Below are 27,423 nucleotides of genomic sequence, written 5' to 3'. Positions count from 1 at the left end.
TGCTCGCTGCCCGGTGCTCGCTGCCCAGTGCTCGCCGCCCAGTGCTCGCTGTGCTCTGGGCACACTCCTGACCCTGGTGAGCTCACTGCCCAGTGCTCGCTGCCCGGTGCTCCCTGCCCGGTGCTCACTGCCCAGTGCTGCCCAGTGCTCGCTGCTCAGTGCTCCCTGCCCGGTGCTCGCTGCCCAGTGCTCACTGCCCGGTGCTGCCCGGTGCTCACTGCCCAGTGCTCGCAGCCCGGTGCTCACTGCCCGGTGCTCGCTGTGCTCTGGGCACACTCCTGACCCTGGTGAGCTCACTGCCCAGTGCCCGCTGCTCGCTGCCCAGTGCTCACTGCCTGGTGCTCGCTGCCCAGTGCTCACTGCCCGGTGCTGTCCGGTGCTCACTGCCCGGTGCTCGCTGCCCAGTGCTCACTGCCCGGTGCTGTCCGGTGCTCACTGCCCTCCCGGTGCTCACTGCCCGGTGCTGTCCGGTGCTCACTGCCCTCCCGGTGCTCACTGCCTGGTGCTCATTGCCCGGTGCTGCCCGGTGCTGCCCGGTGCTCACTGCCCGGTGCTCACTGCCCGGTGCTGCCCGGTGCTCACTGCCCGGTGCTGCCCAGTGCTCGCTGCCCAGTGCTCACTGCCCGGTGCTCACTGCCCAGTGCTCACTACCCGGTGCTCGCTGCCCGGTGCTGCCCGTGCTCTGGGCACACTCCTGGCCCTGGCGAGCGTCTTCACCACCACAGCCAGGGAAGCGTCCGGAGTCTGGTGAAGCTCCGGTGTTGACGATTTTAATTCTATTTCAAACAGAGAGAGATCGGCTTGATTTCCCATCGGCTGGTTCACTCCCCAAATGCCTGCAACAGCTTGGACTGAGCCAGGCCAAGGCCAGGAGCCAGGAGCTCACAGCCAGGTCTCTCCCGTGGGTGGCAGCTCAAGAACTTGGGCGGCACCTGCTGCCTTCCCGGGTGCGTCCTGGGCCTGGGGCCCGGATGGGAAGTCCTATACAGGCTGCCGGCACCCCCGGTGATGCCACGGCGGCCATCCCTTCAGTAGCCTTCCTAGCGACGTTCTTCTATTACTGTGTTCTATTCCTCCGGTGGGGTACGGGCTGAGGGAACCACGTGGAAGTGAGCACAAGAGACAGAATGAGTGCATTTTTGCTTGTAACCCTGTCCCTGTTTCCTTCCACAGGCACCTGCGTGGAGCAGTAACTGGGCGCTGTGCTGATGGCCGGTGACAGCGGAGGGTGTCTGTGGACGGGGGGGGGAGCCACATTACACCCACCCTGCGTGCGACTGAAAGCAAGGTGCTGCTGATGCAAACCAGATTGCTTTATCGTGCACGACACTGACCATCACGCCCTGGGCATCTGCTAAGAAAATAGCTTTAAAAATAAATTTAAAAAAGAAGCATGCGTATTAACATGGCAGACGAGACAGCACCCGCGCAGGAGGCAGCGCGCAGAGACGCAGGGACTGCAGACCAAGGGCAGCCCGCAAAGAGCAGAGCGGGCGTCATCCGGGATGACGCTGGACAGAAATGGGCTGAAAAGCCAACGGATTCTTCACAGAAACGATCGCGGGGTGGCTGCGCCCACCCCAACTGGAGAGACTCGGCCCGAGTCCTGTCTCTGCTTCTGACTCAGCTGCCCTAACGCACAGCCCGGGCGGCGGCAGACGACGGCCGCGGGCTTCGGTCTCTGCCACCAGCCGGGAGCCCCAGTTCCTGGCTCCCGACCTTAGCCTGGACCAGCTCCAGCTGCAGTGGGAATTTGGGAGTGAAGCAAATCTCTCTCCCTTCCTGCCTCCTTTTTTGTAATTAACAGAAGATGTGACAATTATAAACATACTTGTACCTAGCAACATGTGAAGCAAAAGCTGTTAGAACCAAGGGAAGAAATCGGCATTTTTTTTGGACAGGCAGAGTGGACAGTGAGAGAGAGACAGAGAGAAAGGTCTTCCTTTGCCGTTGGTTCACCCTCTAATGGCCGCTGCGGCCGGCACACTGTGCCGATCCAAAGCCAGGAGCCAGGTGCTTCTCCTGGTCTCCAATGCGGGTGCAGGGCCCAAGGACTTGGGCCATCTTCCACTGCCCTCCCGGGCCATAGCAGAGAGCTGGCCTGGAAGAGGGGCAGCCGGGACAGAATCCGGCGCCCCGACCGGGACTAGAACCCAGGGTGCCGGCGCTGCTAGGCGGAGGATTAGCCTGTTGAGCCGCAGCACCGGCCGAAATCGGCATTTTTAACGACCATGGTTGAGGACTTCAATAGCCTGCATTTAATAATGAACAAGAGCAACAGAACAAAAGGTGGAAATTGAAACACAAGACTTAGGCAGCATGATAAACCAACCAGAAAAAAACAGACGTATGTATGATCTTCAGTTAACAGAGGAGCCAGCGCTGTGGCCTAGAGCTGTGGCCTAGAGGGCTAAGCCTCCACCTGCAGTGCCGCCATCCCATATGGGCACTGGTTCTAGTCCCAGCTAATCTAGTTCCGATCCAGCTCTCTGCTGTGGCCTGGAAAACCAGCAGAAGATGGCTCAAGTGCTTGGGCCCCTGCACCTGTGTGGAAGACCCAGAAGAAGCTCCTGGCTCCTGGCTTTGGATCGGCACAGCTCTGGCCGTTGCGGCTATCTGGAGAGCGAACCAGCAGATGGAAGACCTCTCTCTCTCTGTGTGTGTGCCTCTGCCTCTCTGTGGCTGCCTTTCAAATAAAATAAATAAATCTTTTTTTTTTTTTAAAGAAATTTGTTAGTAATTTTATGAGGCCTCACTGGCAGGTTCTAGGGTTCACACCAATTCACAGTCTTCAACAAAGCAGAAGAGGAGTGAGAGCTTCCAAACCCATCTGATGAGGCCGGGATCGTACCGGGGACCAGACAAGGACATCTCAGCAAGAGAGGACCATAGGGGCTGGTGCCGCGGCGCAGCGGGTAAAGCCGCCGCCTGCTCCACTTCCGATCCAGCTCTCCGCCATGGCCTGGGAAAGCAGCAGAGGATGGCCCTAGTCCTTGGGCCCCTGCACCCACGGGGGAGACCTGGATGAAGCTCCAGCCCTGGCTGTTGCAGCCATCTGGGGAGTGACGCAGAAGGAAAGGAAACCACAGATCAACATCCCTCGTGAACACGGGAGCAAAACCCTCAACAGAATTCCCCAGATCTGACCAAACGGGGTTTGTACGGCTCAGCCGCCCCAAATCAACGCAAACCACCACGGCGGCAGAAAAAAGGACAAAAATGGCAGGATCGGGAAAGATTCGGCAGAATCTGCGTCCTGTGAGCACGCAGTGGGCCGGCAGCCTCCTTGGAGCGGCGGGAGCTCCCCCGGCCCCAGGGCCGCCACACTCACAGGGGCGCAGGCGAGGGCTCCCGTTTCCGCCACACGTACTCCAGTGTTGAGATCACGAGGCAGGAAGAACACGAGCTTCCGGTGGGAGAGGGAGCCGGAAAGACACCTCTGTGTGTGGAGGGACGCAGGGCCTCGGCAGGCCGGGGCACCTGCCCAGCGCCCAGACACGCGTGTCGCTGGACGGCGGGACGCAAGCGCCGAGCCCACAGAGTGTCCGACAGGACGAAGCCCTAGGGAGAACGACTTGGGGATAGCCAAGGCCAGGACTTCCAGGACACCGCGGGAAGAGAGGGAAGAGGCCTGACACTCGTGGAGATGCCCACGCTCTGGCCAAGGTGGCCACATCCCCCAAGCCGGGCCGCAGTCTCCTGTCAGAAGCCAGACTGGTTTTAAACCTCGAAGGACCCAGAGCCGCGGAAGCAAGGTTGAGAAGGGGAACAAAGCTGGAGAAATCACACTTCCTGGTTCCCGAGCGCAGCGCGAAGCCGCAGCCACGGGCAGGGCGACGCCAGGCCAAGGGCACGGGCTGCAGGCTCCTCGAATGAGCCCGGGGATGACAGGCAGCTGGCTTCGCGCGGGATGCCGGGAGACCTCCAGGGCGGTGCCGGGACAGCTGCTTACGTGCCGACACAGCGCAGGGACAGAGCTGACCTCCGTTTCAGACCTCTGCAGCTCACGCTCCACGGAAGGCACCTCAGGAAGACACCGCGTCGCCCTGCCCGAAAGCCCAGGAGCCGGCCTTGGCCTTCCTGGGTTAAGTCCCTGCGCACATCCAGGTCCGAGTGCTGCTGCTCGCCCCTGCTCGCCCCTGCTCCCTGCTTCCAGTCCAGCTCCCGCTCACGCACCTGGGAAGGCAACGGAAGACGACCCAAGTGCTCGGGCCCCGCACCCCCGTGGGAGACCCGGATGGAGTTCCGGGCTCCTGGCTGCAGCCCAGCCCCGGCTATTGCAGCCTTTTGGGCAGTGAACTAGTGGATCGAACACCAATCTCTCGGGGCCGGCACTGTGGTGTCGTAGCTTAAGTATTCGCCTGTGCTGTGAGAATCCCACATGGGCACCGATTCGAGTCCCAGCTGCCTGACTTCCGATCCAGCTCTCTGCTATGGCCCGGGAAAGCAGAAGAAGATGGCCCAAGTGCTTGGGCACCCGCGTGGGAGACCTGGAGGAAGCTCCTGGCTCCTGGCTTCGGATCAGCTCAGCTCCGGCCGTTGCAACTGTTTGGGGAGTGAACCAGAGGATGGAAGACCTCTCTCTCTCTCTCTCTCTCTCTCTGTCCCTCTGTTTCTCCCTCTGTAATTCTGCCTCTCAAGCAAAAGAATAAGTCTTTAAAAAAGAAAAAAACACCTCTAAGAAGAGACTGTTTATATATAAAAAAGAAATCTCTTTCTCTCTCTGTTTGCCTTTCAGGTAGGTGAAATTAAGTGAACATTAAAAACAAAAACAAAAAAAAAACAAAAACAAAAACAAAAAAACAAAAAAAAACCAAGATGCACAGTCACGAGCGGGTGAAGGGGCAGAGCGCAGGGGGAGACAGAGTGGCCGGCGCGCGGGCTATCGTGGACATTACGGCGAGGCGTAAGGAGTCACACGGAGGCAGGCTGTGACTGGAGCAGCCGCTGTGCCGCGGGACGGCAAACCCCAGCAGGCAGGCTGCGGGGCCTCGCTGCTGCCGCCGGCTTGGAACCAGCTTCTAAGGCAGGGGCAACACGGGCAGCGTGGGCTGCGTGGGGGCCGGAGAGGCCAGGGCAGAGCCGCCAGTCCCCTCAGTCCTGCCCGCCTGCAGCGTGCGGCTGGCTGGCCCTGCCGCCCCGATGCAGTGCCGGCCCCGTGTGCACCAAGCGTGGCACGCTCACCCCGAGCCCTTCTAGAAATGGGGTGCTCCGGGCACCCAGGCCCATTCACTCAGATGAGACTCCCTCCTCCGCTCGGAGACAGGAATGGGGCAGGGGCTGGGCCGGGCGGGGAGCCTTGGGTGAGAGCACCCGTGTCCCACATGGGCGCACCTGGGCTCAGTGCACAGCTCCGGCTCCGACCCCAACCCCAGCCTCCTGCCAGCGCCCGCTGGGGGAGGCGGGGTGATGGCTCAAGTAGCCAGGCCCCTGAAGCCCATGCAGGAGGCTAACAACACGCCATCCTGAGACCCCTCCCCACTCTCCCTGACAGATGACTTTGTGTGCGGCTCCCTGAAGCCTGGGTGCAGATCCCTGGCCACAGGTAAGGTCCTGTGAGGGATGCAACATCTGGAGACCCCCCCCACCTCTGTGTGAGCACAGTCACGTAGCTCGATGTGCAATGCCCGGTCTGAGCCAGGCGGCTTCCCTCTCGGGGAGAGGTCGGGAGTGCGGGTGCTGGCCTGCCACCCCTGGGTGCCACCCCGGGTGAACCTTCCTCTCTTTCCCCAAAGCCTCGGCGCCTGAGTCACTGGCTTCTCCTGTGACAGGCACCTCCCTTCTGGTGCCATCACATTCCTGGTTGCAGGCTTCCGCCTGGCCCCACCCTGGCTGTTGCGAGGCGTCTGGGGAGTGAACCGGCAGGCGGACGCTCCGTCTGTCTCTGCTCTCAGATCAATACATCTAAAAACGGCCAAAACCGGGCCAGCGGGGCTGGCGCGGGGGTCGGGGGGGGGGGCACTGCCGTGAGCTCCGACCATTACTGAAGCTGGCGGCCGCCCCGGGGGCTATGAGCCGCGGTGGGGGTTGGGAGGGACAAGGCACACTCCTGACGCGAAACCTCCAGCGCGCTCCGCCCAGACCGTCCACTGTGGCCGCTCCAGCGTGGGCGCCAGGGAGCTGTACCCCGCTTCACCTCACTGTCTCCAACAGTGGGAGCTCGGGCTCCTCCAGACAGCCCCCACACCGCCAGCAGGGTGAGCCGCAGCCCGCGACGCCAGCGTCCACGCGGGGGCCACTCTAGCCCCGGCCGCTCCACTGCCCACCAGCTCCCTGCTGACACGCCTGGGAAAGCAGTGGAGGACGCCCCACGGCTTGGGCCCCGCACCCACCTGGACCTGGCTCCCGGCTTCAGTCTGGCCCCGCCCAGACCAACGTGGCCACTTGGGAGTGACCAGCAGATGGAAAACCTCTCTGTCTCTCCCTCCCTAACTCAGCTTTTCAAATAAATAAATAAATCTGAAAAAAAAAAAAAAAAAGAAACTGCCAGCAAATTATGTACAGGTCATGGATGACAGAGCATGTTCCTTTTAACCTAAACTCCAATTTGACAGAATCCCTGATAAATCCAGGCGAGCACATGGCCACATGCGGCGTGAGGCACATGCTGTGAGCCTGCAGTACATCCTTGGCCACACATGACCCACGTGTGATGTGAGGCACACACCATGAGTATGTAGTACACCTGGCCACACGTGACCCACATGTGACATGAGACATATGCTATGAGCACCCAGGATGCCTCAGCCACACGTGACCCACACATGATGTGAGGCACACGCCATGGGCGCCCAGGACGCCCCCAGCCACACGTGACCCACACATGACATGGGGCACACGCCATGGGCGCCCAGGACGCCCCCAGCCACATGTGACCCACACATGACCCCCGTGTGACGTGATGCCCAGGCCCCTTACCTCCAGGCCCCGTTCTGCACCTCCAGCTGCAGGACGGTCTGCAGGCGCTGGCAGTGCGTGGCCCTCAGGGTGACGGTCACCGTGCACTCCCCCAGAGGCTGCAGCTGGCCGCTGCAGGGCTCGATTTGGAAGGGGGACACCTGGGGGGGTCGCACAGGGGACAAGTGGGTGCGTGGCACTCGGGACGGAGGCCCCTGAGCTACCCCCAGCTCCTCACAACACCACCTGCAATCCAGGGAGAGGGAAGCACACCCCACGGTGTGGCTGCGCACGAGGCTCCCGGCACAGGGAGAGCCAAGCCCGAGGGCCCCTCACTGGGGCAGGTGGGGAGAGCTGTGCGCAGGTGAGGCCGGGGCCAGGAGGGGAGAAGCTGCCATGAAGGCACATTTGTCTCCTCGGCACCCCCATGTGGACCTGGCGCCCCCCCCCCACAGCGCAGGGGCAATGGTCAGGCGCCCCACTGACTGGCGGGGGTGTCGCTGGACACTGTTGGTCCCGGCAGGAGGGGTGGGGACCGCATCTTTGGCCTCTCCCTGCGTGTGCCTGGGCTCCCTCGCGCACACAGCCTCCCAGGCAGCTCTGGGGTGGGGGCAGCTCCCAGGGACCACAGCCACGGGGCTGCCGGGCAGCTCTCAGCCGGCCCTGCGGGACGGACAGGGCTTTGTGCCGCTTTGCCGTGCTCTGGATGGCACACTGTACTTAGAATGGGATGTGCGACAACTCAGATACGATGATGACAAACAGCGACTTTTTCTCCATGATTACAGCAGGAAGAGAAGTGCTATTTGAATAAAAAAAAAAAATCTATCTTCAAGTCTGGGGTCTTTTTGAGTGGGCCACAAGCTTGTGCGCAGGCGCCACCTGGTGGCGGGTACTGGAACTGCAGGCGAGTCGGAGGATCAGCCCTCCCTGGAGGGTCCCGGCTCTGCCCCACTGCCCCTACCAGGGAGAAACCCACGGCCGTGCCCGCGCCCCGCGGTAGGCAGCAGTGCAGACAGTGCCAGGGCGGGGTGAATTCTGCAGCCGAGGAAGCAGGCCTCGCGTCCCCCAGCGCCCAGGTGGCGGCCCCGAGTCACCTGTGGCCGCCTCTCCTCCAGGCAGCCCGGGCTCTCCCGCAGGTGCCACAGGGCCGGCAGCTGGCTGACGTTCCGGATCCGGATGTCCTCACAGGCCTTCTGGCCCAGGCGCAGCAGCCCGAACTGCAGGGCCGGGACGCTGAGGACCAGGGTGGGCCCCTGAGACACGGAGGGGCTTGTCACGGGGCCTCCGGGGGACGGGCCGCCTTCCCGGGGGCCCCCGCCACGGCACCTTGAAGGCTGCCTCAATGTGCAGCACCACCGGCGAGGGCGAGTGCTGGATCTCACACAGCAGGTCCTGGCTCGTGGGGCCCGGCACGCCCCCCGTGAAGCTCAGCTCGAAGTCCTCTGCCTCACTGGGCTCTGGCACAAGGGGACACGGGACGGCGTGGAGGACGGAGGCGGGACAGGGTGGCCTCAGCTGGGCCCCTTCAGCCCAGAGGTCCCCGACCCCCGGTCCCCAGGTACCGATGAGCCCGGCGCAGGGCTCCACTTCAATGATGTGGCAGTCACAGATCTTGCCCCACGTGTACCTGATGGCTGACGTGCTGTTGTTCCACATCTGAAACACACACCCCACCCAGGCTGCCCGGCGCCTGCCCTCTCAGGTCAGACCCACCCCGCGGGAGCACGGTGGGACCTGGACCGCCTGACACTGCCGACCGGCCTCCCGCGCTGCGCACCGCGGGGCCTGGCGATCCCGGCCCACGGGGACTGTGGGAACGGCTCCGCGCCCCAGCGGGCAGGCCTGGGGTCCGGGCCGGCTGCCCCCGCCGTGCCTGACCTTGAAGCTCTTCTTCACGTTGGTGCCGATGTAGCTCTCGCCGGGGATGAGCAGGGCGTAGGGCTGGAGGAGGACCTGGAACGGCTGCGCCGAGCCCTTCACCTCCACCTCCAGCACGACCACGTCCTCCGCGGGGCAGCTGCCGTCCCCCAGGCTCTCCGCCTCCGAGCTGGGCACAGCGAGCGCAGTGGGAGCCGGGGCCGGGCCGCCGCTGCCCCCACCTCAGGCCTCGGGAGGACGGCCCCCCAGCCCCCCCGGCGGCCCCCAGCCTCGCCCCCACGGCTCCACAGACCCACCCTGACAGCCCCAAAGCCGGCTGAAGGGCAGGGCGTCCCTCAGCGGTCACTGCCAGCCAAGGCCACCAGGGGTAGCAGTGAGCCCGGGGCACGGCTCCCAGGGCCCCAGGGTGGGCCAGGGTCCTCACAGCGAGCCCCTACATGCTCCCTGTTGCCTGCTGACCCCCTCACCTCGTGGGCTCCGGGACTCCTTCCAGCACCATCTGGAGCACACTGTGGAAGGTCCCCAGCTGCGAGCAGACCCAGCGCGCTCAGCCCGGCCGCCCCCCCCCCCCCCGTCCCGGCCCGGCCCCCCAGGACGGTCGCCCAGCCCCCCAGGATGGTGGCCCAGCCTCCCAGGACGGTGGCCCAGCCTCCCAGGATGGTGGCCCAATCCCCCATGACAGTGGCCCAGCCTCCCAGGACGGTGGCCCAGCTCCCCAGGACGGTCGCCCAGCCCCCCAGGATGGTGGCCCAGTCCCCCACGACGGTGGCCCAGCTCCCAGGACGGTCGCCCAGTCCCCCACGACGGTGGCCCAGCTCCCAGGACGGTCGCCCAGCCCCCCAGGATGGTGGCCCAGTCCCCCATGACGGTGGCCCAGCCTCCCAGGATGGTGGCCCAGCTCCCCAGGACGGTCGCCCAGCCCCCCAGGACGATCGCCCAGCCCCCCAGGATGGTCGCCCAGCCCCCAGAGCTCTCCCGCTACCCCTTCCCCACCCTAGCAAACGTGAGCTGGCAGGTGATGGCTCGAGTCCTTGGGGTCCTGCCACCCACGTGGGGGAGCTGGATTGAGCCTGCGCTCAGCCCTGTCCATTGCTGGCGTTAGGGGGTGACATGGGGTGGGGGTGTAGGGCTCTCTATCAGACAGAGTAATAATAAGGAAAGAACACGGACGGAGACTCAAGACAGCGGACCCCACCCTGAGCCGGCCCGCGTCCCACCTGCTGGGGAGAGAACTCCAGGATGAACTCGTGGTCCGTGTGGGGGCAGAGGGTGCCCCTCCGGGGCAGGATGGAGAACGCGGTCTCCCGGTCCGGGTGAGCCTTGATGCTGTCCGCGCTGTAGGCCTCTCCGGGCAGCAGGGGCTGCAGGTTGGGCTTCATGACCTGCCAGTGGAAGGTCAGCTCCACGTGCCTGCGGGGACAGCCACGCAGTGGGCAGCACGCTCCCCCCTGCCCGTGCGTGGCGGCCCTCCCTGGGGGCCAGGCTGGGGGCAACATGCCCAAGGCCACACCAGACCCTGCCAGGACCATGCTCCCACCCGCCTGTGCGAGGCTGCCCTCCCCGGGGGCCAGGCTGGGGGCAGCACGCCCGAGGCCACACCAGACCCTGCCAGGACTATGCTCCCACCCGCCCGTGCGTGGCTGCCCTCCCCGGGGGCCAGGCTGGGGGCTGCACACCCGAGGCCACACCAGACCCTGCCAGGACCATGCTCCCACCCGCCCGTGCGTGGCTGCCCTCCCCGGGGGCCAGGCTGGGGGCTGCACGCCCGAGGCCACACCAGACCCTGCCAGGACCGTGCTCCCACCTGCCCATGCGTGGCGGCCCTCCCCGGGGGCCAGGCTGGGGGCTGCACGCCCGAGGCCACACCAGACCCTGCCAGGACCACGCTCCCACCCGCCCATGCGTGGCTGCCCTCCCCGGGGGCCAGGCTGGGGGCAACATGCCCGAGGCCACACCAGACCCTGCCAGGACCATGCTCCCACCCGCCCGTGCGTGGCTGCCCTCCCCGGGGGGGCAGGCTGGGGGCAACATGCCCGAGGCCACACCAGACCCTGCCAGGACCATGCTCCCACCCCCCATGCGTGGCTGCCCTCCCTGGGGGGGCAGGCTGGGGGCAGCATGCCCGAGGCCACACCAGACCCTGCCAGGACCGTGCTCCCACCCGCCCGTGCGTGGCGGCCCTCCCCGGGGGCCAGGCTGGGGGCTGCACGCCCGAGGCCACACCAGACCCTGCCAGGACCATGCTCCCACCCGCCCGTGCGTGGCTGCCCTCCCCGGGGGCCAGGCTGGGGGCAGCACGCCCGAGGCCACACCAGACCCTGCCAGGACCATGCTCCCACCCCCCATGCGTGGCAGCCCTCCCTGGGGGGCCAGGCTGGGGGCAGCAGGTGGGTCAGAGTCCACTGGAGGAGGGGCCAGGGCTCCACGTTGCTCGTGGGCGGCTGTGGAGGGCAGGGACTGGCAGACAAGGGGAGGGGGCAGAGTCCTGTGTCACGTCTCTGGGCACCAGGGCAGCCCTGGCCCGGGACCTCAGTGGCGCTCAGAGGCTGGCCGGGAACTACATGACAGGGATGGCAGAACCCAGGGACCAGCGTGTGCCTGCCCCCGGGCGCCTGCTCCCGTCTTGGGGTGCTCCGGGGCGACTTGGAGCAGTGCTGTCACCATGGCTGTCTGCAGGGATGGAAATGATGTCACCATGCAGGTGACGGCCGCTGGCTCCGGCCGGCACCGAGGCCCTGGATGTGGTGAGCGCCACCGGGAAGTGTGGCTGTCATGTGAACCTCGGCTGTTTTGTGCTTGAACCGCCGTCCCCATGGTGGACAGCAGACACCTGGACCATTCCGCCCGAGCTGTACCCACTGGGCCGGTGCGGACCCCTGCCTGGCCCCCGTCTGGGTGGGAACGCAGGCCGGGCGGGGCACGCCAGCCTCGCTCACGTGGCGTTCCTGATGACGAGCTGTTTGCTGGCTGTGGCCTGGAGGTTCTCGGGCTCGAACCGTATGAAGTGCTGGGCCGTTAGGTCTGTGAGCTCTCCAGGGCCCGGCTCACTTTTCTCGCCGGAGACGTAGATCAGATCCAAAGCCACCAGCTGCCCGACGCCTGGCCGGGGAGGCAGGGGTGCTGGTGATGCCCTGTGGGACTGCGGCCAGGACCTGTGGCCACAGGCTGCCGTGGGGCCCCGGGACACCGCCCACGTGCCACTGGCTACGGCTGACGCCCACAGGTGCACACATGAGGGGCGACAGGGCCAACTTCACACATTCCCCCAGGGCCAAAAGCAGGCGATTCTGAGATCCTAGACCACGGCAGGCACTCGAGTGACACAGTGGATGGATGGACAGATGGACAGAGAGAAGGAAGGAGCGGGGCACCGTGGGGCAACTCAGCAGGAGTTCCCTTCCCACGTGGAGACCCAGGGCCTCCGTGCAGACGCGTGCGTCACTGGCAGCTCCCGGAGGAGGGAGCTTCCAAGGGAAGCCATAAAGGGCCCCCAGGTCTGTGTTGGAGGCCCCATGTCTGACCAGGGCAGGGGCCCCAAGCTGCAGCGCCCTGGCAGACGGGCGCGGTGGGGGCACACCCACCTACGGTCACCAGCTCCTTTAGCTGGCAGTTGTCACACACGATGACAAAGGCCTGCTCGGCCTTGCCGAGGCTCGTGGGAAGGAACAGGACCTGCGGGAGACGAGGCGCCCGTCAGCTGCACCCACTCCCGGCTCCCTCTTCTCTGCTTCACTCCCTCCCCTTCGCTCTCCGCGTTGCGCTCCCCACCCGACACCCAAGGCCGGGGGCGAGCAGGGGGGGCTTCAGCCAAGGCTCCCTCCCAGTGCGATGCAGGGAGCGCACTGCCCAACAACGACGTGGGGTGGGGGCTCCGCAACACAGGGGTAGGGCATGCGGTGCAGGGGTGGGGCGTGCGGTGCAGGGGTGGGGCGTGCGGTGCACGGGTAGGCGCTGCTCGGATGCCCACGTGCCGCAGCCTGCAAGCCGGCTCCTGCCGGGGCCCCTGGGAGGCAGCCGCAGGTGGAGCTCCTGGCTCCTGGCTTGCTCGCTTCTTTCGCTGTGAGGAAACTTTCTTGTTCTGTGTAATCCCATTTGTCGATTTTACCTCTTGCTGCCAATGTTTCTGGGGCCATTTCCAAAGAAAACCCATCGGCCAGGCTAACTCTTCCCTGAATTCTTTCTCACGTGGAGACAAGAACCCGGACTGAGCCTAGCCGGGCCCCCCGTGTGACAGGACAGGGTGCAGGCCGGGGCCCTCGTGCCTCACAGCCACCACCAGTCATGGTGACAGGACCCGGAGGACAGAGAGCCTGGTCTGCACTGGGCCCTGCAGACCCGGCCGGCCACCAGCAGCTGACGGCAGGGCCCCGCCGTCTCCCCCGACCTGGCCCTGTCGCCTCGTGAGAACCCGGCTCTTGGCAAGGATCAGCTCAGCGCAGACGTGAGCAGGAGAGCCAGGCTCAGGCCGCAGAACCTGGAGAGCCGCGAACCAAAGGCAGCCGTGCTCTGCGCCAGCCGTGCCGGCGGCACTGTTGGCAGCGTCCCCAGATCTCGCTGCTCATCAGCACCTCCTGGGTGGCCGTCCAAGGACTGTGCCCGGGGCACCAGGACCTCACGTGGCAGCGCTCCCCCATCTCCGGCACTTGTGGGGGCACGGCTGAGTGGTAAGAACCGAGGGCGCCCGGCTCCCCTGCCTCATGACAGGCAGCACCCGACAGGAAGTGTCGCCACTTCTCACAGGTGTTCCCGGGGCCCGTGAGCAGGTGCGACGAGCGGAAGGGAGCCCTGGCCGGGGCCCGCAGCTGGAGGTCCTGCCTCCAGGAGCTTTGCAGGGGTCCCGGTGAGGCCTGGCGCAGGAGGCTTTGCGGAGTGCATGAAGAGGAGGCCGGAGCAAAGCCGCTGTCATCACCGTGGCCCCCGATGGTGGGCGTGAGAACCCAAGACAGAAGCAAAGAGCGAGCCCAGAGGCGGCTCGGATGGCGGCAGCGAGGCCAGGGCTGCGAGCCGCCCCAGGGACCTCTGAGGCCTCCCCCTGCAGCGGTCACGCAGCGGCTGGGCAAACGGCCATGGCCGACGGCCAGGAGGAGGGGGTCCCCGCCCACGTGCAGCACCCACCTCCAGCACCGTGATGGCGCCCGGGGCCAGCTCGAACACGGAAGGCAGGATTCCAAACGGAGGCTGCTCCACGAAGCCGGGGGCTGCCACTGCCTGCAAGACACGCAGGGGGCGTGGCAGGGCTGCTCCCTCCTCTGGACACGCCCCTGTGACTGGGCGGAGCTTCGGGGCCATCTATTCCCCAGGGGAATGAGGGAGCCACTCGCCCAGGCACACAGGCCTTGCCCTGCTGCAGAGACCCCTGTCCGTCCAGGCCCCGGCCCTGCAATTGCCCGGGCGCCTGCGAAGCCAGCCACTCAGCACGCCAGGTACACAGCCCCGCCCACAAGCCCCCTCCCCCCCACAAGGAACCAAGCTCCAGTCTGGAGCAGGCCCTGGTGGGGGGCGGCCTCTGCGGGGGTCCCCTGGGGGCGGCCCTTCCCCCTCACCCTGAAGCTCGTGGGCGGCCAGCCCTTCCTGGGCACGATGCAGAACCTGCCCGTGCTGAAGCCCACGTTCCTGCAGGTGAACTTGGTCATCTTCACTCCCCCGACGAGGCAGTAGCCACAGTCCAACACCGGCGACACTGCGGCCGCGGGAAACACGGCTCAGGAGCAGGAGCGGGCCACGCTGCTCCGGGGCTGTCCTGAGGCCCAGCGGAGAGGGTGAACCGGGCCGCGCCCTGACCAGGCCGCTCCGGAGCCAACGGCCTCCTCCCGCTGTGAGTGGGCCCCCCAGCGGGAACATCCGGACACACGGCCCCCGGACCCGCAGGCCCAGCAGCTAGCGGTGCCAGCAGGGGCTCCGCAGGCAGCCTCGGGGTCGCACACTCACGTGTCAGCACCGGGGGTGGCCTCCGGGCTTGCAGCGGGATCAGGAGGGTGTGGGCCGACTGGGTCTCCACCAGGATGAAGTCGTCGAAGTCCCCGAGGCAGTCGGGCATGAACTGGACGGTGTACTGGCAGGTCATCCCGGGGGCTACCATGCCGCCTTCTCCCGGGAACATCCCTGGGCACGTGCAGAGGCGAGAGGAGGGGCTGGGTGGGACCACTGCGTGTGCCCGGGGTGGGGGTGGGGGTGCTGGCAGGGAGGCAGGGCCCAGGAGTCCCGTGAGGTTTCAGTGGGGTGACTTGATCTTAGCAGCTCCTGGGACACACCCGGGGATTGACGTGGGTAACCAGGGAGGTGAGCAGGGGCAGGGAGCTGTCCAGGCGCTGGGACCTCGCTGAGGGCGGGGCCCTGACTGCCCAGGGAACCCTGGACAGGAGGGTCAGCCAGGGCAGAGGTCAGGCCCCGGACCGGGAGGCAGCCCGGGTAACTGGTATACCCAGCTCACCCAATCCCAGGGCGAAGTACGGGGTGGAAGGTGGGAGCACCCGCAGGTAGCGGCTGGCGGCCGTGGTGTTCTGCAGCGCCAGGACCATCTGCGCAAAGGCAAAGGTGACGGCTCGAGGTCTGGGCCCGCGAAGAAGGCGAGCTCGGCCTCGGAGCTGGGGCTCGTCGTCCTGCTCCGTCTGCTTCTGTCCACTTGGGAAGTTTCCAAAGTATAGAGAGAGCGAGAGAGAGAGCGAGAGAGAAGGCAGGAGTGGATCTGCCCCTCTCGGGCAGGCCACGTGGCACCACTGGTTAAGACACTGCCTGTGACGCCGGCATCCGTGTCAGGGCGCTGGTTCAAGTCCTGGCTGTTCCACTTCCCATCCAAGTCCCTGGGAAGGCAGCGGGTTGGGCCCCTGCACCCACGGGGGACACCCGGATGGGCGTTCCGGGCTCCTGACTTCAGCCTGGCCCAGCCCTGGCTGTTGCGGGCATTTGGGGATGGACGGCCTCTCCGGCACTCTGCCTTCCAAACAAGTAAACAAATCTTTACGAATAAAAATCACAACCACTGTGCACGGGGCATCTCCCCTGGGCCCCCTGACGTCACAGCCAGCAGGGCAGGAGCTGGGCCACAGCTGAGGCTGCTGGGATGGACACTGGCCGGCAGGCTGCCCCCCGCCCCCCGCGTGTTTACCCCATCGGGCTGCTGCTTCCCAAAGGCGCAGTCGGAGGGTGTTACGGCATCTGTGTGATAGCCAGGGTCGGACCAGGCCTCTCCCCACCCCCACCCCATCCACGTGAGCCCCCACCTCCTCTTCCCCCTGCCCCGGCTTAGGAGACCTCTAAGAACAAGACCTCACGCTAAACCCCGACGGCACCCAGTACAAAATGTAGCCCAGAAGAGCTCAGCCCGTGCTCGTGGCTTTGCTTGTCTCTTGTAAAAAATTATGCTAGGAAAAAGAAAGTATCACACACAGTGTGATGAAGGCCACGCCCCAGCTCAGGGCACTGCACGAGCAGTCAAAGTCCCCAAACCCTCAGACAGCACCACTCCCGTCATCCACACCCAGGCCCATCTTCAGAGAGCACAACACAGCACCTGTGGGCCAGGCCCAGGATCAGCGAGACCCACATCACGATTTAGCCTCCGTTTCTCTGTTGATAACGGAGCCGGGTACATTTTTATGTGTTTGCCACTCGGGTTTCTTCTGCAAGTTGGCTGTTCTTACTGTTTTACCATTTGCCATTGCGCAGTCTTTTATATATTCTGGATCTAATTCTTTACCAGGTATGCAAGGGGCCGGCGCTGTGGTGTAGTGGGAGGAGCCACTGCCTGCAGTGCTGGCATTGCTATGGGGGCAGGTTCAAATCCTGGCTGCTCCACTTCCGATCCAGCTCTCTGCTGTGGCCTGGGAAAGCAGTGGAAGATGGCCCAAGTCCTTCGGCCTCTGCAGCTTCATGGGAAACCTGGAGGAAGCTCCTGGCTTCGGATCGACTCAGCTCTGGCCGTTGCAGCCATCTGGGGAGTGACCCAGTGGGTGGAAGACACCTCTCTCTCTCTCTCTCTCTCTCTCTCTCTCTCTGCCTCACTCTGTTTTTCAAATAAAGTTTTTTTACTTAAAAAAAGATATGCATAATAAAATGTCTCCTGGATCATGCATTTGTAATATCTTTTTAGAAGATTCATTTATTTGAATGGCAGAGTGACAGAGACAAAGGAGACCTCCCACCTACTGGTTACTCCCTAAATGCCAGCAGCAGCCAGGGCTGGGCCAGGCAGACACTGGGAGCCTGGAGCTCCCTCCACCCGGGGCTCCCGTAGGGTGGCAGGGCCCAAGGACTTCGGCCCTCATCCTCTGCCTGCCCAGGTCCGTTAGCAGGGAGCTGGCCCACCCAGCGCTCCTGAGCGGTATGGACAGTCCCAGCCTGCCCCTGGAATTATCTTGATGCACAGTTTCTAAAATTTTAATATGAAACAGGTCAACCTGTTCAGGTTTGTGCTTCAGTTTCAAGAAACCTTCGCATAACCCTTTTTTGCCCTAAAAGTGCTGCTCTTTTCCTTGATGTATTTTGTCCGGTGAATGGAGCGAGGTAGGGAGGAAAGCACAGCAAAGATACTAAACGCAGCTTGTGTCTTGAGGCACGCAGGTGCCTGGGCCTGACCGTGTGCCGGGAGCGAGCCCTGTTGTCCTCACCGTTGTGGCAGCAGCTGCATCTCACGCTGGCTGAAGCCTCGCCAGAGAGCCTCGCCCCCACGCCCCTACGCACAGGTGAACCTCCCAACAATAAAAGACAGTTCGCAGGGAACGTCCCACAGGACGTTCAGCTGCGCCTCCTGGTGGCCAGCCTGGTAGTGCACCGTCGGCCCGGCTCTCTCCTTCCACACCCTCCCTCCTCCCCGGAGCTGCCAAGGATGGCAAATGATCTCAGCACTTCTGGCTGTGCTTCTGGGGCGTCGGTCCCACAAGGGCCCCACCACAGCGGCTGCTCGGGACGTGGTTCTGGGGTTGGCTTACTCCCCAGCGTGATGGCGTAAGAACCCTAGCTAGGGGCCGGCATTGTGGAGTAGCAGGTTAAGATTCCCACGTGGGTGCTGGTTCCAGTCCTGGCTGTTCCACTTCCCATCCAGCTCCCTGCTAACGCCCCTGGGAAAGCAGCCGCAGACGGCCCAAGTGCTTGGGGCCCTGCACCCACGTGGGAGACCCAGAAGCGGCTCCTGGCTTCAGCCTGGCCCACCCTGGCGCCGGGGCAGGACACGCCTCGAGTTCCTGGGCCGCACGTGGGTGCTCCCGGGTGTCGTGGGTCTGTGTTACCTTCTGGCCCTGAGTTTAACCTAGCATTTCGGCACCTGTGTTAAGACCGGCTTATGGTTTCGATTTGGTGCCATGGTGGTATTAGGCTTCTCTCCTAATGGGGAGGGTAGGTCCTTCCTCCTTCCAGAGTCTGAGACACTGTATCTATAAAACAGGGCTTGGCTTGACGCGGAGCAGACGCTGCACCATCTGGGCCTCCTTTTCTCTGGGTGCCAAGTTTTGCTTGTTTTTAAAAGTTATTTTCATCCAAGCTGGCCAGTCACATGGCTTGCCGAGCCAGGGAATGACCAAGGCTGAGAAAACAGAGACCCTGGCCGCCCGCCTCTCCACCCTGCCACTTCTCTCTCTCCAAGGGCAAACGGTTTCCCCTTGGCGCTCATCAGGCGGGCGCTTACTGCTCCGCCTCCCAACAGCGCGCCTGCCGGCCTTCCCGGCCCACATGCGAGCCCCAGGCCACCCCGCCCTCCCCGTCTGCCCAGCGCAGCCAGAGCTGGCCAGGTGCACAGGGAATCGGGGCCAGTGGAGGCGCACTCACAGCGGGGCGGGAGGCGAAGCAGGTGCCTTTTCCTCCCTCCTGGAGTTAATCAGTCAGTCATGCAGTTTGCTACGGACTTGGCGATAACCCGATCCCTCTCCATGACCCTGCAGATCTCTTACCAAGACGTCCGGGACTCTTACCCAAATGTCACCTCCTTAAATAGAGCTCCGGGAATCTCCTGACGTCTGACCGGGGCTGGTCGCGGCTGTGCCTGCTGCCAAGCACCCGTGCAGACTCCCCAGCAGGGCTTCACCACTCGCCCACAGCCTCGCGGATCACAGGACCAGGGCGTCAAGTCCGGCACAACCACGGCGTGCCTGGGAGCGGTGCTGTGTTGCTTCCTAGGCGAGCTCGTGGAAGTGGGGCACCCCCATCCCGCTGGATTCCTAGGAGAGCTCGTGGAAGTGGGGCACCCCCATCTCGCTAGCCTCCTAGGCGAGCTCGTGGAAGTGGGGCACCTCCATCTCGCTGGATTCCTAGGAGGTCGTGGGAAGTGATGCACCCCCATCTCACTAGCTTACAGCCGTGGCTCCTCGCTCTGAGCCATCTCGTCGAAAGTTCGGCCACCCTCTAGGCTGCCACACTGTGAGGAAGCCCAGGCTCCACAGAGCAGCTACGTGGAGCCGGCATCGACGGTCAGGCCAGGGTAGAAGCCTCGGAGAAACCCAGCCCCAGTCTCGAGGTCATGCCCAAGCCCTGATTCTCTCTAGCTGTGCCCTCTGAGTGGCTGGCCCAAAGCAGCTGTCTGCAAGGCAGATGGTTCCCTCAGAGTGCTCCACCTGAGGCAGGGTTGTGGTGCAACAGGTTAAGCCGCCGCCCACGACACCGGCATCCCATAGGAGTACCCGTTCAAGTCCCGGCTGCTCCACTTCCGATCCAGCTGTCTGCTAACGTCCCTGAGAAAGCAGCAGGAGATGGTCCGAGCGCCGGGTTCCCTGCCACTCACTCTGTTTATTTCAAAGACAGAGTAACAAACAGAAGAGCGAGAGGTCTTCCATCCACTGGTTCACTTCCTAAACGGTCACAGCGGCTGAAGCCAGGAGCCAGGAGCTTCTTCCAGGTCTCCCACGTGGGTGCAGGGGCCCAAGCACTTGGGCCATCTTCTACTGCTTTCCAGGCCACAGCAGAGAGCTGGACCGGAAGTGGAGCAGCCAGGACAGGAACAGGCGCCCACATGGGCTGCCAGTGTCATGGGCAGCGGCTTTCCCCGCTACACTACAACTCTGGCCCCTCATCTTCACTTTTGAAGAGATTTCTGATTGTATTTAGGGTTCCAGATTTTAAACTTCGAAGTTTCCTTTTTAAAATTCCCTAGCCTCTACCTTTTCTGTTGGATCTTTTGAACTCTACATACTTGTTTTTTCCTGTCTATGGTTGACAGCAGGATTTTACCATCACGTGCCCAGGTTTGGTTTGGGTTTCTTGCATTGCGCTCAGGGTGGTTCACGCGTCACCTGGCGGCTTGAAGTCTCCATTCCCTAAGGTCACCGTCAACCATCACCCCGTCAGAGGCTGTGGCCGCCCGAGCGCTGTCCCCTCTCTATGGAGACACCTTCCCAGGTCCCATTTTTGCTCTGTTCTGTACCGTCACTTTTTTTGTCGTTATTCTTCAGCCTGGACAACTTCCACTGCCATCCTCCTCTCCACCTCTAAACGACATGAAGATTTCCCGCCGAGACCTAACTTCAGTTCTAGAACTTCCATTTTTTGCAAAGTGCCATACCTGGAAGTCTCTCCCATACACATATACTTCGATACTTTGAGATAATCCCAGACCTGCAGGTGTTGTAAAAATCATCTACAGAGTCCGTTATCCCCTTCACTCGGTTTCCCTCCATGCAAAAATTTTACACAGGGCCTGGCACCGTGGCAGGGCATCAGCCTCCCTTCGGAGCCCCAGTTCAAGACCCCACTGCTCCCTGCCGGTCCAGCTCCTCGTTGGCGTGCCTGGAGACGCAGCGGAAGACGGCCCAAGGACCTGCGCCTGCCCCCCACACGGGAGCACCAGCCAAGGTTCTCGGTGCCTGACTTCTGCCTGGCCCAGCTACAGCTGTTATGGCCATTCGGGGAGTGAACCGGCACACAGAAGAGTGCTTGCTCTCTCCCTGCTGTTCAGTTAGGAAAATAAATGAGTCATATTTAAACTTCTCACATAACCCAGGAACGACGGTCGGAGCGGAGACATTCGGCTCGGTCAATACTGCGTTGGCCAAAGCACAGTGATGACTTCATTTCCCAGGGTTCCCACTGCTGCCTTTTCCCGTCCAGCACCTGCCGCTGTGTGGGGCCGCCCGGCTTCTCGGTTTCCGCCAGCCGTGACGGTTCCTCCGCCCCCCTGGGCGTGACCCGGAGGCCTTCTGAGGTTACCTGCAGGGCGCTGGGCAGTCGGGGTTGGGCTGATGTTCCTGGAGGAGACTCGCGGGGGCCACAGCCGGGCCCTGTCTGCGCCTTCTCAGTGCCAACGTCAACGTGACCTCCGGTCGCAGTGCTGGCCGGGATCTCCGCGGCAGGGTGCTGTGTTTAGTACTGTGTTAAACACTGGGGCAGGTACGGCGAGCCAGCCTGTTCCTGCCTGACCCTCACCCACGAGTGTCAGCACCCACTGCCAGGGACGTCTCGCCGAGAAAACCGCGAGTGTGAGATTCAGTGAACGAGACGCGCCCTCGTCCTTCCACTGCGTCCTTAGTTAGAATTCATCTGGAGCAACGTCGGCCCCTCACTGACTTATTCATGCACACGCTTGCTGACGTCCGTACGGACTCACGGGTTCATTTACTCTCTGGGCTACAGTCAGCCCACAGGACCCCCGGGGCCAAGGCTGGTGTAGCCTCAGCCACAGAGCCCACCGGGGCACGGGCCCTTCTACACGTCCCCGCCACCCCCCGACCTCATCTCCCTCCCTCTACTCACTCTTCCTCCCCTGACCACAAGGTTCCCTAGACCCGGAACCCACAGAGCCCACCGGGGCCCGGCCCTTCTACACGTCCCCCACCCCATCTCCCCTCCCTGCTCACTCTTCCTCCCCTGACCACAAGGTGTCCTAGACCCGGAACCCTCTAGCTCTCCCAGGTTCACTGGCTCCTTTGATTGGAGAAAGGTATTTAGAAACCATGATCCAGACACGGGTGTGCTGACTGCTACATGTCGTCCCTGCATCTGTCTGTGTACGTGCACACGTGAGCACACACGTGTTGTCCCTGCATCTGTCCGTGCACACGTGAGCACACACATGTCCCTGCATCTCTCCGTGTGCACACGTGAGCACACACATGTCCCTGCATCTCTCCGTGTGCACACACACGAGCACTCGTTCCCACATGAACCCAGCTCTGTGTCCCACTGAAGTCCAGCGCCGCAGCGGTCACTCCAGCCTCTCACCGTCACGTTTCTACAACAACGAGGAATCCCGTTTCCTTTTTTTTCAGGTGTCACCGGATCGAAGTGAGGTTGCCCCTCCCGAGTGGTCTTCGCCAGATGCTCCGGCCTCCTGCCTGGCTGTGTGGTCTCCCCGCTCGGAGCTCCTGCCACGGTTCCGTCCACCACTAGGCGCTCCCGGAGGCTCACAGCTGTGAGCCCCGTAAACCTTTCACTCATAAAGTGGCCCTACTTCTGTTTCTGTTTTAAGATTCCTTTATGTATTTGAAAGTTAGTTACAGAGAAAGGGAGATTCAGAGAGAAATATCTTCTATGCGCTGGGTCACTCCCAAACGCCCACAACAGCAGGGCTGGGCCAGGCTGAAGCCACGAGCCAGGAGCTCCATCCGGGTCTCCCACAGGGGTGGCAGAGGCTCAGGTACTTGGGCCATCTTCTACTGCTTTCCCAGGCCATTAGCAGGGAGGTAGATCGGAAGTGGAGCAGCCAGGACTAGAACCGGCACCCACATGGGATGCGGGCACTTCCTGCTGTCACAGTGCCGGCCCCAAGCCTGCCTGCCCTGAACATGGCAATGCAAAACAGACCCATGCAGTTATGTGGGGCGTTTCCCTTGGTCCACCATCTCGGGGCTTGGTGAAGACGAGGGGGACACCGTGTCCGAGCGTTTGTGTGACACAGCAATTTCCCGAGGGTCCACTGGGTACCGGGCACTGGCGGTCAAACTGGCGCTGACCTCAGAGTAGCGCTCGCCCTGTGGGGCTCCCAGCTGCATGGGGGCGATAAACAGCAAATGGCACTGCTGTTTAACCCAGGCCGCTGGGGCAGGCGGGGTGGCTTCCCGGGGGAGTGACAGACAGGTAGGCGAGGTCAGAGGGAAGACCAGTGGACCCCCGGCGAGCAGAGGGAGGCGCCTGCTCCATGGCAGCCCCCGGCCACCACAGCCCCAGCCTCAGGAGCCCCAGGCCCTGCGCCAGCCCCGCAGGCCAGTCAACCTCCTCCACGCGTCCTGGAGCCGCCATCCCTCTGCCCTGTCCACCCCCTGTCGGCCGCCTTGGCCAGCTTCTTCAGCCGTCTGCAGCGGGCCGGCAGACACACAGGACCAAAGAGAACAGACCGCTGGGGCGGTCACGGGCGGACAAGAGGCTTCCCCGGTGGTGAGCACCTGGACCTAGTGCGGATCTGCAGACCTTCTACACCTACAGGAAGGGTTTGCTGCCGCTAGGCCTCCTTGTCCCGCACCTGCTGAGCACCTGCTGGCCACTGCTAGGCCTGGGCAGGACCGGATCCCCCAGGGAAGCCGCCATCAGAAAGGAAAGGGGCAGGGCCGGGAGCGTCCGGGCTCTGGGCGAGGGCGCGGCTCGGACACCCGCATCCCACTCTGCAGCGCCCGAATTCGAGCCCCGGCTCCTCTGCCAGCTCCTGTGTGCTGCTAACACACAGCCCGGGAGGCAGCTCGTGCTGCGTGCGCGACACTCACGTGGGAGACTCGGGAGGCGTTTCCCACTCCTGGCTTCTGCCTGGCCCAGCCATGGCTGCTGGGGAATGAGCTCGCTCGCTCGCTCTCTGCCTATTTTTTAGACACACTCACGGCGGGAGAAGGGATGTGAACAGGTGTCAGCGATGGTAAGGACTCGCCGCGAATACCGATGAGCATTGCCGTAATCCTCAGAGTTGGTCACGCACACCGCGGGGCACGCGTGGACACACACACACACACACACACAGGGCGAGGATCTACAAATAAGCAAGAGCTGTACCTCATAGACCGATCCGATTTCATAATCTGTGAAGAACACCACCGACGGCTTGGCCAGAAACACCGGGGTATCGGCACAGCTGCGGGGGAAGCGGGGGCCAGGGTGAGTGCTGTTCGCACACGGACGCCATGCAGGGGCCCATGACACGCAAGCCCCAGGCACGCCCAGGCGGCTCTCGGGTGTTTCTGGCTGTCACGGCAGGCCCCTGCATCGCTGAGCAGCCGATGTGGTCTTTGTAGACGTGGAAATGGCACGGGAGAACCCTGGAAGCCTCGGCACCAGCGTGCTGCCCGGGCTCTGCGTGCAGGAGGTGTTGATGTATCAGGCTTCTCCTAAGAAACGATCAGCACTCTCGATAGAAAAATGGTCACAGCTTTAAGTCCATTAAAACTAGGAATGCATGAGGGGCCGGCGCTCAGCACAGCAGGTGAAGCCGCTGCCTGTGACCCCGGCATCCCGTACGGGTGCCGGTTCCAGTCCCGGCTGCTCCCCTTCCGATCCAGCTCCCTGCTGATGGCCTGGGAAGGCAGTGGAGGATGGCCCAAGTGCTTGGGCCCCTGCACCCACGTGGGAGACCAGGAAGAAGCTCCTGGCTCCTGGCTTCGGTTCAGGCCCAGCCCTGGCTGTTGCAACCATTTGGGGAGCAAACCAACAGGTGGAAGATTATTATTTCAAATAAATAAATAAATCTTTAAGATTAAAAAAACATGCATTTGAACTGAACATGTACAGGACTTATTCCTTATTAAAAAAAAAAAAAAAAAAGGCCGGCGCCGCGGCTCACTAGGCTAATCCTCCGCCTTGCGGCGCCGGCACACCAGGTTCTAGTCCCGGTCGGGGCACCGATCCTGTCCCGGTTGCCCCTCTTCCAGGCCAGCTCTCTGCTGTGGCCAGGGAGTGCAGTGGAGGATGGCCCAAGTCCTTGGGCCCTGCACCCCATGGGAGACCAGGAGAAGCACCTGGCTCCTGGCTTCAGATCAGCGCGGTGCGCCGGCCGCAGCGCGCTACCGCGGCGGCTATTGGAGGGTGAACCAACGGCAAAAGGAAGACCTTTCTCTCTGTCTCTCTCTCACTGTCCACTCTGCCTGTCAAAAAACAAAAACAAAACAAACAAAAAAAAAACAAACAAAAACAAAAACCAAAAAAACTATGAACCCACAAAGCAGCTCCTTCATAATAACTGAAATGCAGCCAAGTTATAGCCAAATTAGGCAAACCATTGTAGTTACGCCAACTGTGAGTGCTGCTATGTTTACGACGGTGGAGTCCGATGGAAGACACACGTGGCCGGGGCGCGCCCCCAGTCTGGCCCCGGGCCGCTCAGAGCTCAACACAGAGCCGTTTCTCAAGACACTGCCAGGACAGAGAACCATGGGCCAGCACTTGGGGGGACGCCCAAAGGCGACATCTCTGGGTGACCCTGAAGCCCTGCCCCCTCCCCAAAAAACTCCAGGGGCCTCCACAGCCAAGCCAGGCCCAAGAGCTGCTGGGTTTCTCTCTAACAGGCCAGACTTTGAGTGCACAAGCCGGGGACAGTCGCACCTGCGCTCCGGCCGCAGGCTCTCCGGCTCTCTCGATGGCGCAGGCTTCTTGGGAGGAAAAATGAGAGACCTGCCTCCGTGCGGGGTGTCAGGGGGCGAGAACCGCGGGTTCCGCAGGAAGTCCTTCCGGCTCCGGTCCCAGCTCCGGCTGCTGCCAGGCGGTGGCGGCTGTGCCGCTCTCTGCGGCCCGCGCCGTTGGTTCGCCCAGTTTGTACCCTTCAGGGGCTCTGTGCTCTGGGGGAGGAAACAGCAGAGTCGACACCCTGACCTCCTGCACCACCACGACGGCCAGCACCCAGGCGGCGCAGGCGCTCCAGAGCCGACCTTGACCGCGTCCCTGGCCCTCTGTCTGGCCTTGGAAGTCGAGTCCCACGTGTCGCTGTCCACGGTGTAGTCTAGCTCCTCCTCAGGCGCGGCCAGCAGCTGCCGGCACGGAGCGTTGAGCTTCCTGGTGAGGCTTTTCTTCGGCATGGAACGCATCTCAAAACTAAACGTCGGTCTGGAGTAGCCGGGGAGGACGGTGCCTAGGGCGCCAAGGAGACGCAGAGTCGCCACAGCCCGGCGAGGGGCTGCACGTCTCCACGGGGACCCGAGCGAGGCCGCCAGCGCCACAGCCTGGGCCACGTCCTCCCCCAAACGGGCACGCATCACTGCTCCAGAGCAGCGCCGATCCACACGTGAACTCTGCACTGGCGCTGCCGGCGTGCTCAGGGACATCAGTGGATGCAGGTGCACGGGCCCCACGTGGGCACCCGCTTCTTACAGGGCTCGCGCGCGGGGCCCAGGTTCTCATGGTTTCCACAGCTGGAAGATCCTGCTCCCCCGGGGGCTAAGTGAGGGTGTGCACTGCTAGCAAGAGTGCAGCGGGGCCTGCACCACACACGTCCTAGCCTGACGCCGCCTGGCACCCTTCACCTGCGTAGGCCAGAGTCTCCCACTGCCGCCAGAACACAAGTGGCTTAGTGGCCCTAGCACGGCCCGGCCCCTCCCCTACGTGGCCCAGCCCACCACCGCAACTCTTGCTCGTCAGCACTCTCAACGTCTTGGGGTCCCAACCCTGCCCACCACCTCCCCCAAAGGCCGGGACCCTCACATGGAGAGTCTGTCTCTGAGCCCGGCGCTGCTGGCCAGGCCTGGTTTCCACCCGCAGGAGCTGCACAGCCACGCCTCCAAAGTCCACCTGCCTGCTTAGGCTACCCGGCCTCCTGTCCCACCCATCCTCAGAGCCGGCCTCTCCAATCTCGGGAAACTGACCCGATCTCATTCTCTCATTTTCTCTCTCTCTCTCTCTCTCTCTGTCTCACACACACACACACACACACACACACACTCTCTCCCCCGCCCTGATTCCCTCCCCTCCATTCCCGAAGGAGGAAAAGCTCCCCGTTTCCTGACCGAGGACCCCGCGTCTGAGGTCCACTGCCAGCAGGAGCCCCTCCCTCTCCTGTTTTGTCCACCACCTCCTCTACAACTGCCCTCTCTCTCGCTTTTGGGGGGCCGGCAGGGACGTCGGGGAGCTGGCCAGGAAGTGGCCCGCTCAGATTCAACTTTCCCCACGGGCGCCCCCAGCACGAGGGGAAGGGGGGGGTCCCAGGCAGCCCGAGACACGGCGGCTCTTAGGGGGCGGCACGGGCGTTACCTCTGGGTGCAGAGCAAAACGGCACTGTCTGGTCACAGTAGTCCTCCGGGCAGATCAGGTGACGCTCCCGCAGCAGCTCGCTGTCCACGCACCACCGGAACGCGGTCTTCACTGCGGGGGGAGGCGGACGGCGGTCAGCCGCTCTGGCCCAAACCTGTGTCGTCCCCTAGGCCGGCCAGGGGAGCCCGGTCTCTACCAAGAGCCACGTGGGCATTCACACTCCGGCCGCCGGCCACCCAGGGTGATCGACTTCAACAGCGGCCTGTAGCTGCCCTGGCAGAGCCAGCTCAGATGATTCCCCCGGGCCTTATACGCACCCCGCTCCCAGATGCTCCCCGCCCCGCCCCCGCCGAACAAGCCCAAGATGAACCCCTGTCCCAGAGCTCTGTGCTAGCGCTGGGACTGAAGACACAAATCAGGTGTGTAACAGCCAGCCGCTGGGCAGGGCTGTGCCGCGGGATATTATCCAAGTTCAAATACGGCGTGTTACACAACAGAACCGACAGGGATGGAGGGCTGGACAGACAGCCCCAGCACGTCGCCGCCTGAATCCTGGCCCTCCGCCACGTG

General features: G+C 63.3%; 1 protein-coding gene across 1 annotated transcript in view; it reads right to left on the bottom strand.

The window, feature by feature from the left end:
* DLEC1 (DLEC1 cilia and flagella associated protein) overlaps positions 1 to 27,423 on the bottom strand; it is a 59,411-nt gene that overhangs the window by 13,831 nt on the left and 18,157 nt on the right. The window contains exons 3-19 of the mRNA XM_062182718.1: positions 26,854 to 26,964; positions 25,539 to 25,738; positions 25,216 to 25,448; positions 23,674 to 23,752; positions 15,209 to 15,296; positions 14,707 to 14,880; positions 14,322 to 14,458; positions 13,894 to 13,986; positions 12,360 to 12,450; positions 11,715 to 11,877; positions 9,996 to 10,188; positions 9,246 to 9,304; positions 8,779 to 8,947; positions 8,463 to 8,556; positions 8,227 to 8,357; positions 7,995 to 8,153; positions 6,919 to 7,058 (exon numbers count right to left, since the gene is read on the bottom strand). Of these exons, the coding sequence (XP_062038702.1) occupies positions 6,919 to 7,058; positions 7,995 to 8,153; positions 8,227 to 8,357; positions 8,463 to 8,556; positions 8,779 to 8,947; positions 9,246 to 9,304; positions 9,996 to 10,188; positions 11,715 to 11,877; positions 12,360 to 12,450; positions 13,894 to 13,986; positions 14,322 to 14,458; positions 14,707 to 14,880; positions 15,209 to 15,296; positions 23,674 to 23,752; positions 25,216 to 25,448; positions 25,539 to 25,738; positions 26,854 to 26,964 (2,314 nt within the window). The remainder of the gene's footprint in view (positions 1 to 6,918; positions 7,059 to 7,994; positions 8,154 to 8,226; positions 8,358 to 8,462; positions 8,557 to 8,778; positions 8,948 to 9,245; positions 9,305 to 9,995; positions 10,189 to 11,714; positions 11,878 to 12,359; positions 12,451 to 13,893; positions 13,987 to 14,321; positions 14,459 to 14,706; positions 14,881 to 15,208; positions 15,297 to 23,673; positions 23,753 to 25,215; positions 25,449 to 25,538; positions 25,739 to 26,853; positions 26,965 to 27,423) is intronic.

The sequence above is a fragment of the Lepus europaeus genome, chromosome 2 (genome assembly GCF_033115175.1).
Source record: "Lepus europaeus isolate LE1 chromosome 2, mLepTim1.pri, whole genome shotgun sequence".
In the NCBI taxonomy this organism is placed as follows: Eukaryota; Metazoa; Chordata; class Mammalia; order Lagomorpha; family Leporidae; genus Lepus; species Lepus europaeus.
This window is presented reverse-complemented; position numbering and strand designations above follow the sequence as displayed.